The 11,725-nt window shown below is 53.2% G+C and overlaps 4 protein-coding genes across 5 annotated transcripts; 2 read left to right on the forward strand and 2 right to left on the reverse strand.

Annotated features, from left to right (window-relative positions):
* Window positions 1-311: 311 nt before the first annotated feature.
* On the reverse strand, window positions 312-3,070 carry LMH87_002165 (uncharacterized protein; the record flags this gene model as incomplete). 2 transcript variants are annotated; one of them, XM_056193574.1, is made up of 5 exons in its annotated part: window positions 312-2,364; window positions 2,441-2,570; window positions 2,659-2,740; window positions 2,797-2,940; window positions 2,999-3,070. In XM_056193574.1, the coding sequence occupies 5 exons, from the start codon at window positions 3,068-3,070 to the stop codon at window positions 312-314; spliced, it is 2,481 nt and encodes an 826-aa protein (XP_056050598.1). The 2 variants fall into 2 exon arrangements, with proteins under 2 accessions (XP_056050598.1, XP_056050597.1); XM_056193573.1 differs by having other exon boundaries at window positions 312-2,611.
* A 1,945-nt stretch (window positions 3,071-5,015) lies between these two features.
* On the reverse strand, window positions 5,016-5,610 carry LMH87_002166 (uncharacterized protein; the record flags this gene model as incomplete). Its single annotated transcript, XM_056193575.1, has 2 exons — window positions 5,016-5,407; window positions 5,469-5,610. 2 exons carry the CDS (start codon window positions 5,608-5,610, stop codon window positions 5,016-5,018), a joined length of 534 nt encoding a protein of 177 aa, XP_056050599.1.
* Window positions 5,611-7,038: 1,428 nt separating this feature from the next.
* Window positions 7,039-8,912, forward strand: LMH87_002167 (uncharacterized protein; the record flags this gene model as incomplete). The annotated part of the gene is made up of 5 exons (XM_056193576.1): window positions 7,039-7,057; window positions 7,113-7,209; window positions 7,732-7,743; window positions 7,795-8,393; window positions 8,470-8,912. The coding sequence occupies 5 exons, from the start codon at window positions 7,039-7,041 to the stop codon at window positions 8,910-8,912; spliced, it is 1,170 nt and encodes a 389-aa protein (XP_056050600.1).
* Window positions 8,913-9,994: 1,082 nt separating this feature from the next.
* LMH87_002168 (uncharacterized protein) lies at window positions 9,995-11,707 on the forward strand (the record flags this gene model as incomplete). The annotated part of the gene is made up of 3 exons (XM_056193577.1): window positions 9,995-11,159; window positions 11,219-11,439; window positions 11,510-11,707. 3 exons carry the CDS (start codon window positions 9,995-9,997, stop codon window positions 11,705-11,707), a joined length of 1,584 nt encoding a protein of 527 aa, XP_056050601.1.
* Window positions 11,708-11,725: the final 18 nt, after the last annotated feature.

The raw sequence follows: 11,725 nt of genomic DNA on the forward strand, positions 1-11,725 counted from the left end.
CTTCCTCGCGCAGCTGACGTAGACAATAACAAACGTTTTACCTAGCTCATTAGGAAATCTTGGTAGCCCTGCAAGCAAAATCTGAGACGGCGCAACAAAAAAGACAGCCTTGTGTAGAGTGGCGAGCAGGAGTACATCCGCTACTATCGGTCTATTGACGATGCCATGATAGTGACGTTTTGCAGGCGAATATTGAAGACACATGTGGTGAAACATATTGACGCCTATCTTTCGTCCTAAGACTTTGCGACACTTCCCATCGCTCAGGACGAGATCAGACGCAGTCCTTCTCTATACAGCCCAGAAATAGTTCAATACTGACCGTCAGGCTTGGGGGCAAACCCTTCGCCTTTTGGTAGGGGCATGAGGGGACATGCAACGCCTTCGCAGCCTTGGCCAACTACATTGTTTCCCCACCAGTTGATTTCAACACCGGTAAATGCAAGACCAAAGAATTGGACAACTGCCGAAATGGCGATACCGGCAGCAAAGGCCGCGGAGAGGACGTAGTTGTACCTAGACCAAAACGCAAGATACTTTCGACGAACAAACAACCAGGAATATGCAGCGACGGGAACAGCGGGCCAGATGTAGGTCAAGTTGTAAGGGGCCCAGCCAAGAGCGCCAGAGATCAGGACCACCGGGTGCACGCTGCGAAGCACACTACTCTTGGGGAACCACTTACCAAGACCCCAGAAGACAAGCACGATGACGATGCCGATAGGGAAGCCAACTAGAAGCGTGGAATATGTACTCCCAGCACCAAATTGCCTTGCAGGACCAACTGTACCCCAAAGCACAGCAGAGGTGAAAAAGGTGTTTGTTGCAGGGCAGATGAACTTGAATGGCGCCTGTTGAGTGCAGATCTTGTCAATATGAAGTTGGTATTGGAGAAGACCGATAAAGATAAACGTAGAAATGAATGTCGGAACCATTTGAGCCCAGAACAAAATTCGCGGAGGGATCTTGACGTAGTGGCCAAGTTTGAGATCCTGAGCGAAAGCGATGGCCTGAGCGCATGTCAGGTAGCCGTAGGTCTTGAAGTAGACCATACTGACAGCGTTGCCGTTGGAGACGGTACCTCCAATGAACGCGGCTAGAACATTGAGGGTCACCTGGCAGCCGGTCATGGCGTACATGATGCCAATAGGAATGACGAAGATGGCGCACATGATCAGCCCAAACACGACAACAGCCGGGCTGGTGCCAGTGGGCCAAACGGCCATTGACATCATTCCGACGGCCGCGGAGATGAGAAGAACAATGAGGAACCACCAATCAGGCACCTCCTTGTACTTTCTCATGTGGCGCATGTGTACATCTAGAGTCTCAGCTTCTTCGCGCGCAGACTTGTTTGACCTGAACTTGCTGCGAAATGCCGCTGCAAATCCTTCCCAAATCTCGGTTCGATGCTGGAGGACCGTGTAGGTAATGGAGGCGCTGTACACGGCGAAGAACCAAAAGTAAAATGTCATGCTCCCCGCGGAGATGTAGGGTTTTGAATACGCATCGTACTTATCCATGTCGAGTATACCTTGCTCGGTCAAGACACGTGTGACGTTGTACCTCTTGCCAAAGCGATCAAAGGGCAGGTTGGAGTTGATGGGCAGATGGGCACTGCCGTACGCGTTGCTGAACCAGAAACCAATGACCATGAACATGCTCACGAATGTGCCAGCACAAAAGTTGAACGTGGTAAACGCTGGCGTGTAGAGCGGGTCGACTCGGGTGGTGATGATATTCCAATCAAATGTAGGGAAAGGGTTGAGACCGAGGCCGGTGCTGGAGCTTGTGAGGGCGGTCAGGATGCGATTATTAGGCGCAATCCAGCTGATCCAGGAGAAGGTGCTGAGAGCGCCGAAAATGGTGTTTGGAAACCAAAAGTAGACAAACATGGCGGCGAAGGCGACCATGAAGAACTTGATACGGGACCATCTCCATGTCGTGTTGGAGGGGCCAAGAACGGGATGGCCTCCGTCAGTGGAGTGGAATGCAGAGTTGAGCGCAATCGTGGCCAGCGAGTTGGGCCAGATGCAGTGCGACGGCCAGACGATGAAGCGGCGTGTCATGCCCGCGAATCCGTAGCCGATAAAGGCGGTCGACAGGGCCACGCAGAGCTGGTAGCCGAAGCTGTAGGCCCAGCGCTGGTCAAAGTACTGCGGCAGGGCCTGGATCCAGATGATTTGGTTCGTGTACGGCGCCGAGTCGTAGGCGACGCTCATGATGCTGATGAGCATGTGCTCCTTTTTATTGAACGGGCCCGGGTTCAAGCTATGTCGTACGCCAAAGAAGGTAACTCCGCGGTCTGGGAGCACCTTGGCCATGAAGGTGCCGATGGGATAGGCAAGAAGCTGGGCCACGGTGCTGCTCAGGAAGATGGCGGGGAAACGTGTCTCGAAGAAGCCGTTGATAAAAGCCATGATGCAAGCAAAAATCATACCGATGAGCCATGATCGAATCGTCGACGCGGGCAAGTCGGGGTCGTCCTTGTTGTCGACTACAGCACGTACTTCGGCGTAGGGCGAGTTGTTTGTGAGCAGAGCGGTTTCGATTTTTATCTCGGCAATGATCTGTTCATGCCTGTCAGGATTTTGGAAAATATCAACGTCGCCTAAGGTATTAGTCTGCTAAGCCATGTCGCGGTTATGTTTGACATACTCAAGAATTCCTCGATCTTGTTTACGATGGTCGCAGGAAAGTTGGGATCGCGCTTATGAATCTTATGCACATGCGTCATCAACTAATAATTAGTTTAGGAATTTGAACTGCGGACAGGTATCAAACAACGCTACTCACGCGCTTCACGTCGTCTAGGGAATAGGTAGCAGGCAGCTCCTTGGCCTCGAGAAGATCATCATCCGTGACAGTGAGGTCTTTCATCGTAGCCTGAGCCTGTGTCTCAGTCTGGGCCAAGGGGTCCAAGTGATGATTCCCATGCGTCTGGAACCGGGTTAGGTCTGCGATGCCAGATAAATCACGACGCTGGGTATATGCATACAACTGAATTCTTTTCGTCCAGGACGCCGCCAGTGGCGGATTTCTGGGCAATCTTCTCCAGCCTGTTCGACATGTTGAAGACGGATCCTGGCGAGCGGTGCGCAAAATTCCTGCTCTCAACGATAAAAGTGCCCCGAGGAAGATGTCTTTTAGAGTGCGGGATGTTTCCTCGTTCTTGTAGTCTCGAGAGTCTGAGCGACTACGACCCTCCACGATTTCGGGGCGAGACTGATCTGCATCGGCAAGGATACTTGTGCGGCGTGACTAGCAAGACAGGGTATAACTTACCCGCTACAGCAGGGGCTGATGCGGGCGCTGTGAAGATCAGCGACACTTTGTTCAACGCAAACAATCGTTCGCCGCGGAGTTCTGTCTGTGCCACTGTCTGAGCAAGTGGCGTTTCTCTAAGCCCTCGATTTAACGCCGATATTGTGCGTAGCGGTAGAGCCGCATGTCCCTTTGCCTCTTCGCAGTCGCACTGAAAGGCTATCGCTCAGCCTGGCGAGGAGGAATGCAAAAGAATCTTGTACACGGGCCGCTACTCCTACCGGCTCGTGGCGTAAGAAATGGAGATGAATGGGGATTGTGATACTCTGAGCCAGTTGCCGAGTTGCGGGCAAATCAGGCGCTAAATTTCTAGTAAACGAGATGGCAAGACCTGGGCCAGATGTGGTGGCTTGATGTTTGCCATCCTCTCGCCACCGAGAAAAGTCCGCCCAGGACGCCCAGGTTGCGGCCACCTGGCGCATACGGGGACCTTTCAACTGCTCAATTAGTGCCGATAGAGTAACCAAAGTCCTGGACAGTTTGTTCTCGAATGAAACGGTCTCTATCGGAATGCCCCGGGATCCTGCCGAGCTGGCTTACGGGGACGGCAATATATTAATTAGATGGCTTGGCAAAAGTGCCTATGGTCCAGCACGAGGGGTGCTCGGGTTCTCTTCCGCAGCCTTCACCCACTTTCATCAGTAAACGAGGCTGCCGACAGCGGCTCACTGCTTTCAAGCAGGAATTAGTTGGCACGGGGCTTGCTAGGGTTGCGGAATCAGCCGAAGGGCTGCGGACGAGGCGCACACTGGCCCACCTTCTTCCAGCAATTGGCATTCTGCATAAATTTCTGTTCGTTCAGCCTGTAGTTTTTACTTGTGAAATGTGAGCGACGCATACTTGCAGGCTTGTCGGGCTGCCCTGGACTCCTCAGCTTAGATGAAAGCAAGCTATTATTCATACAGGGCTAGTGCCGTAACATAGAGCCATTTGGGCCATGGAAGAATAAGCTTTGTGAATATCGCGAGATTTGTTGCTGTCTCTTGCAGCAAGAGCCTTGCATTGAGCAGATGGCCTTCCCGCGCTATTTCACGCCCGCGAGCAAGACGCGGGCGTTCCCTGTCCGGGCTACACCGCAGTACGCCACGTCACTGCCAGAGTTTGTCTCACTTTTGCAAATCTCCCGGATTGGTTCCGCGAAGCTCTTTTGCACCGTATGGATCACTAGGTATTGGAGAATGAATTGGCTCTGCCACGCCATGCTGATTAAAAATAAGCTGAACTCTTGTTGGTGCTGGCAGGTCACTTCGTCATGTGCAAAAGCAATTACGTCCCAGACTCTTCGCAAATCCACAGAGTGCCGACGTTATATTTCAGCCAGAGGCGCAAGGGCAAGGTGATACGACCCGTAACAATAAGGAGCCTGGCAAAAATGAGCAAAGGTGGTGAGAATAAAAAGAACAACTAATGAAATATGAGGAAATAGAAAATGGCTGCGATGCTGTTGTCAGCTGACGTTTGCTTGAGCGAAGATTTGCTCCTACTAATTCTTGCGGACCTTTAACAGGAAGTCATTGGTTTGAGGGCCTCATTAGATCCATCAAAGCTGTTCATCTGGTACATTTGAGTTGTGATTTAAGTGAAAACAGATAGGCTTGCTAAACGCTATGCACATTCGGGAAATGAAGTACATCACTTGCTCCCAAAGTTTGTTTTCTATTTTTACGGTCACCGTCGCAGTACGCATGCCATTATGAGACTTCCGGCGAATGACCTGAAGAGTCGATGCGCAGCATTTCAATTTGGCCGAGTTGCAGATCTAGGGCATCCTGTATCTTTTTGTACCAAAAAAGCCCAAACTCGCAGCCCATGTGATCATGACTAACCACCGCGGCGAGTTTCGAGTAAACTTCTGTCACGCTCTCTTGCACCTCAACGGCTGCTGGAAGTGGCCACAGGCCAGCCGTAATGAGGGAAGATCTGAGGAGTGCGCATGTAGCCTGCCGACAGCGATTGGGCCCCAGTTGCGTGACCAAACGAGACCATCTCGGGCTCTCTTCCAAGACGACCAGCTTCTCGAGCATGTCGTGGATGACGTCGAGAACGGCTTGTAAAGACTGCAAGCGTATTTGGGAAACATGGTCTGAAAATCAATTAGATCAGACGTCAAACTCAAACGCACGTGGGAGAGGGCAGGCTTTTACCCATGATACTCGCTGTTCCCGCGTTGCCCCAGAAGCGACCGCCATTGGCGAACTCGGACGTGTCTAGTTCCACCACCATCCTGCGCGCCATCTTGCAAAAGTCTTCTCTGAAGTCGAGCTCCCAGAATAGCCAAAGCATCATGGCAATGTCGCACCTGCGCACTACGCCTTGAACACCACTCATCCACGAGCCGGTCCAAGGAGCCAATAATGATGTGCAATTGTAGCATGACGTCAAGACTGTCAAATTGTATAACTGGTCGATACTGAGCGTGCGTGGGACCGCGAGAAAATGCGCGTGTGCGATGTTGAGAAATATTGTCAAGGAGTCGTGGTCGTTGCCATCAATTTGGATAGCCAAGTCGCGCAGGAAAATCCGATGTCCTGAGGCGTTCGAAGCCAAGTTTTGGCGGATCTGAGAGTGTAGAACAGGTGATGCTCTAGCTAAAGCGCGAGAACAAGCGACGTAGATGGTTGCGTCTAGCTGAGAATGCCTTCGCAATTGAACTTGAATGTCTCCATGCTTGTCAAAAATAACGGGTTCATCATCCATTTTGACTGTGAAGATGTGTATCACTGTGAGTTCTTACAATAATAGGCTCTTCGCAACAGGCGCACGTAGCCAAGTATAAGACTTGACCATTGTTTCTGTATAGCCACCGGATCCCCCATACAAGCACCCCCCCCCCCCCCCCCCCCCAAACATTGTGGTAGAGCGCGATCAATTAGCAACCTCCTATTTCGTATTGTCGTTTTCTTTTTTTAGCAATCGATTCTTTAGATGCGATTTTGGCGATGCATCTCGAGGCAGACTTGCCAGACCTGGAACCAAAGCTCATTCATAGAGTGGATTCAGAGTCCAAGGCGAAGCTCGGCAACACAGCCACGCTTGCGATAAAAATAGCTTCTGCCAGTAGTTTCCAGCCACATGGACAGTTCCGGGATCATATATGGAAAGTATGTTGGTGGCTTTTCTAGAAGATTGAGAGAATGCATCGTCGAATTCCTGCGATGAATTTCACCAACTCACAACTTCGACATGTCTGCCAGCAAGGTTAAATTCGATGATCACAGCGATGCTCAACTTCGGGTTGGTTTCGCTCACAGTGCTGCACCCGTGATCTTTGCTGTGTGCTCCCGCGCCTTATCTCGCGCCTCACCGGTTTTCGATGAGATATTCCACGGAGCTGGCGACGGGCAGGACGTAAGTACGGCTCTGTTGTCGGAGAATCGAGTCATCGAGCTACCCCACGACGAGCCAGCTTCTTTAGCGATCTTGCTGCACGCCATTCACTCTCAATTTGTCCAGATGCCGACGCAGCTATCCGTTGAAGCACTTTACGATTTAGTTGTCGTTGCACACAAGTATGGGGCGACGGCTGCTCTCAGGCCGTGGGCAACGCCCTGGACGCAATCGATCGCCCTCAAACTGCAAGACAGCTATGAGAAATTGCTTAGGGCGATGAGCATTTGTTGGATTCTGGGATTTCGCGAGGAATTTTTTCGAACGACGAAGAAATTTGTGGAAAGCGCCCCTAGGCTTGCGAAGTCGGATTTAATTTTTCTGCAAATGCCTCCCGACATTATAGGTGAGCATCCACAGCGTGCAGATGAAATGGCCAGCCAAGTTGACTCGCTTGGCAGAGCACATCATGTCAATACGACTCCAGACCATTGCTCTGCTCTGCAATGTGTTTCGCGACATGATTCAGATTCTTTTAGTGGTTGATGAAGGCCCACGGTGGTGCCGCCATGCGACGTGGCTGGGCCCGCACCGTTGCGAGTCCATGATTCTTGGGTCACTGATGTTTTGTCTCTCTCGCGCCGATCTTTGGCCATTGCCAAAAGCAGAGGATGTCGAATACAGCGTACAGGATTTATACACAAGGTTGGATGCCGTTGTTCTTCATGTCATTGGACAAAGCAAAGGCGATACTCTTGATCATCAAGCTTGTAATCCTAACCAACACCTCAGCGATGCCATGAAGCAGGTCATGAGCGATATACCGAGTCGTTTTGCTATCATTACATTTAGAACAGGTCAATTAGATTTAGCAAAGTAATTTATGATCCCTGACTACTTCTGAGAGTCTTTGTACACAAGCTACTAGGCGCTGTCGTGGGGAAGCGCCGACCATACGAATTGTGTTTATTACCCTGTTCCGTGACCCTGAGTGTGCATGCACTGCCTGAGCCAAAAACGAGGACCAAAAATAAATACGAAAGTGGATCTCCTAGGAAAGTTATAGAGACATGTGCATAGTGGTGCTTGGCTGTTCATGTTAGTCAAAAGGTTTAAATAGAGCCCGACGTGGGTGGCTTGCAGTTCAAATTGGCACTCAACCATCACAACCCTAAACATGTGCAGCGACTTCGTTGTAGTAGATCGCCGCGGTGATCTTAGACTCGAAGTTGGCCGCGAACCTGGGACAAGAGATGACTCTTGGCAGCGTGCCGAGTTTCTGGTCTGTTCTCGCACGTTGGCCAGAGCATCACCGGTTTTTGATCGCATGCTGCATGGTCCTTTTGTCGAGGCAAAGCACGATCCAAAAGACTCGGCCGGCTGGCGTGTGGTTCTTCCAGATAACAATCCCGCGCCTATGGAAGTTTTTTTGAATATTGCGCACGCAAATGTTGCCCGCATCCCTCACATTTTATCCGTCGACCACCTGTACGATCTCGCGGTACTAACAAACTATTACGACGCAACGCCGCTCCTTTCGCCTTGGATCGATGTCTGGATATCATCAACGTCGGAAATCTCAAGAGACGCCAACATGATCCAGCCCAAGTTGCTTTGGATATCCTGGGAGTTTGGGCGCACGGAGACCTTTCGCATAGTTGCGCACCGGTTGTTGATGGAAGAGCCGCCACGAGCCAGAAGTATACATGAGGGTGATGAAGTACAAGCTCCGCATATACTTGGTAAGATGCATAGCAAGACTCCCATGAAGAGGAAATGGCTTGAAGTTCCGCCGAGTGCTAACAATGGTGGCTACAGAATATATCGACTCGATTCGGATCCAAGCTATTCAGAAGCTACTGCATGTAGTTCGCGACGTCACCGACAGACTCACCGTGGCGGATGAAGGCCCGAGATGGTGCCGCCATGCGAGGCAGGTCAGACACCACCAATGCGAGTCCATGGCACTGGGCTCCATAACATTCTGTCTCGCGAGAGCTGGGCTCTGGCCGCTCCCCGCGGCCGCCGAGGTCAAGCTAAGCTTGAGCGACCTCGACCGCGTTCTTGCAAGCATGGTCATTCATGACATTGGAGAGACGACGGACGAGCCGCGGGTGGATCATGGGGTGTGTAATCCACGCCAGCTGCTCATGAAGCAAGTCGAGCAAGTCATGCGCGGTGTACCCAGTCCAGTAGCAGACTTTCATGTCAAGCATTTAGAGGAGCAAGCTGTGAGGCTGCGTCATGGGTCAGCCAAGTGACTGGGACGCGGTAATGGTCGCTGCTTGGCCGCTGCAGAATCGGACAATTTCATGCCCCTGTCTTGTACATACACATATCAGAGTCAAGCTAGAAAAAGACTGTCATCTCGCCTTGTATACTGTCTATTGAAATCCACATTCTGCAGAGTCCATTCACTACGATTGAAGGATGTGAGCCCCCGCACCTGGCGTGTAAGTCAGCTTAGCCTCGACGGGCGCAAGCCGGCTCGTCAAGACAGGGCTAGTAAATAGTGCGTCGCCCCAGCGCACCCAACACGCAGTTGCATCTACACAGCTACAAGTCCGGCAAAGCCCTCGAAGCCACATCTACAAGATACCTGAGGAGCCAGGGGTCCTGAGCATACAGGGGAAGACTTTTAAGCCTGTCTGGCCCCTATCCACCGATATTTTTCTGCCGACTGTCCTGTTCTATATCGATTTCCCTCTTCTGGCCTACGGCATATCTGCCAGCGCCGACCTCAACTTTGTTGCAAATGATATGAGCAGCTGCGGTGTAGGCTCAGGCCCAAGAAGCCCGAGGACTCTTTCGGACTCGAAATCGGTCTCGTAGGCAGAAAGGACGCCCGATTCTAGATTCGAGACAGTTCATTTGCTATCCGACCGCGGGTCGGACAAGTTCCCCGCGACCGGGCCCGTACAACTAGTTTCCCGGTGCTTCATCCACCACGTCATCCCTGCTGCAGTCGAGGCCCAATCGCGAGCCGGCTTATTCACTACCGAACGTCACTAATTAATCATTGTGGCGCCTGCATCTGCGCGATTCGATGGGGGAAGACCGATTAACTGATCTGCGCCGGCTCCGTGCTGCCCCGCCAGGATGCGAAGCATTCAGCAAGGGCGCGGAGTTCATTTGTATAAATACCGGCGGTGTTCTTCTTTGGTTGTTCTTGATTGACTAGGGAGAGTATTAGACGGCTTTGTTTGTCCCTGTCACGCCGTTGCGACTAACACTAGTTCCCTCGATCTACGTCGATCTTAGTTCGTCTTTTACCCGTCTTCATCCTCCACATCATCCACCTTCCTCCAAACCCATTCCCATCACCGTGTAACGCCTTGCTGCCATGGCTGCAGGACACCTCGAGTCCGCCGCTGCCCATCTCGGCGAGCATCCCCTCCGCGACGTCGCCCTCCTCTCCGTACTCGTCATCCTCGGCTACCGCGTCTTCCGGTACCTGACCGCCTATCTCACGCTCAGCCGGGCCTACGCGCTCAACAACTGCGAGCGCCCGCCCGCGTACCCGCACAAGGACCCCATCTTCGGCCTGGACGCGCTGCTCGCCAACATGGCCGCCGCGCGCGACAGCGCCTTCACCAGCGCCTCGGCGCAGCGCTACCACGATCTCGGCGCGCACACGTACTACACCTGGATCCAGGGCCGACAGACAGTTCACACGGCCGAGCCCGAAAACGTCAAGGCCCTGCTCGCCACCCGCTGGAAGGACTACTCCATCGCGGCGCGCAAGGCCATTCTCGGTGGCCTCCTCGGCCGCGGCATCTTTGTCATTGAGGGCGACGAGTGGACGCACGCGCGCGCGCGCCTCCGGCCCAACTTTGCCAAGGAGCAGGTCGCCGACCTCGCCATGCTGGAGCGCCACGTCCAGGAGCTCTTCAAGGTCCTACCCCGAGACGCGGCTGCCGTCGTGGACCTGCAGGAGTACTTTTTGCGCTTCACGCTCGACTCGGCGAGCGAGTTTCTCTTTGGCCACTCGACAAACACCCTCGTGCGGCCCTCGGCCCGCGACCAAGCGTTTGGTGAGGCTTTCACCTTTTCCCTTTTCAACATTACGCAAAAAATGCGCCGTGGCCCGCTCAACCGCTTCTACCGCCAGGACCCGCGCGAGGACGAGTCGCGCCGGATATGCCGCGACTACGTTGGGACTTTTGTCGACGAGGCCATGGCGCTGCGCGCAAAGATGAAGTCGGGCGGGCTCGACGACGACAAGGATCAGGACGGCAGCAGCGACGAGCAGCCACAGCGCTACTACTTCCTCAAGGAGGTCGCCAAGACCATGGACGACAGGGAGCACATCTGCGACGAGCTCCTCAGCATGATGGCCGCGGGTCGCGACACCACGGCGAGCCTATTCAGCAGCGTGTTTCACGTGCTGTCGCGCAGGCCCGACATCTGGCGCAAGCTGCGCAACGAGATCCAGGACTTGGACAGCCAGCCGCCAAGCTACGAGCAGCTGCGCAATCTGAAATACGCCAAGTACATCATCAACGAGAGTAAGCTACCAACTTTGCGAAGGGATCAGCTTGCTTCCCACTGACACGAGGTAATCTAGCTCTTCGCCTGTATCCTCCTGTGTTCCAGAACGGCAGAAGAGCCGTTCGCGACACCATCCTGCCGACGGGCGGTGGCCCCAACGGCACCTCGCCCATCTTCGTGCCCGCGGGCTGCGGCGTCGTCTACTCTGCGTGGACCATGCACCGCCGCAAAGACCTTTACGGGGCGGACGCCTCCAAGTTTCGCCCCGAGCGTTGGGCGACCCAGCGCCATGGATGGGTATGTAGCATGGTTCCATATCTGTAGCTCCAGAGGCAGCCAAGCTAACCATATTTCTTTTGCAAAACAGGACTATGTTCCCTTTGGCGGCGGCCCGCGCATCTGCCTCGGTCAGCAATATGCGCTGACAGAGGCCGCATATGTCATGGTTCGCATGGCGCAGGAGTTTGCGTCAGTGGTGACGGCCGACAACGCACCGTGGACAGAGCTCATTGCCCTCACTCTTTCCATCAAGGGCGGTGTCAACTGCAAACTCACCCGTGCATAAAATTTACGAAATCAGGAG

This window comes from Akanthomyces muscarius, chromosome 3 (genome assembly GCF_028009165.1).
Source record: "Akanthomyces muscarius strain Ve6 chromosome 3, whole genome shotgun sequence".
Classification (NCBI taxonomy): domain Eukaryota; kingdom Fungi; phylum Ascomycota; class Sordariomycetes; order Hypocreales; family Cordycipitaceae; genus Akanthomyces; species Akanthomyces muscarius.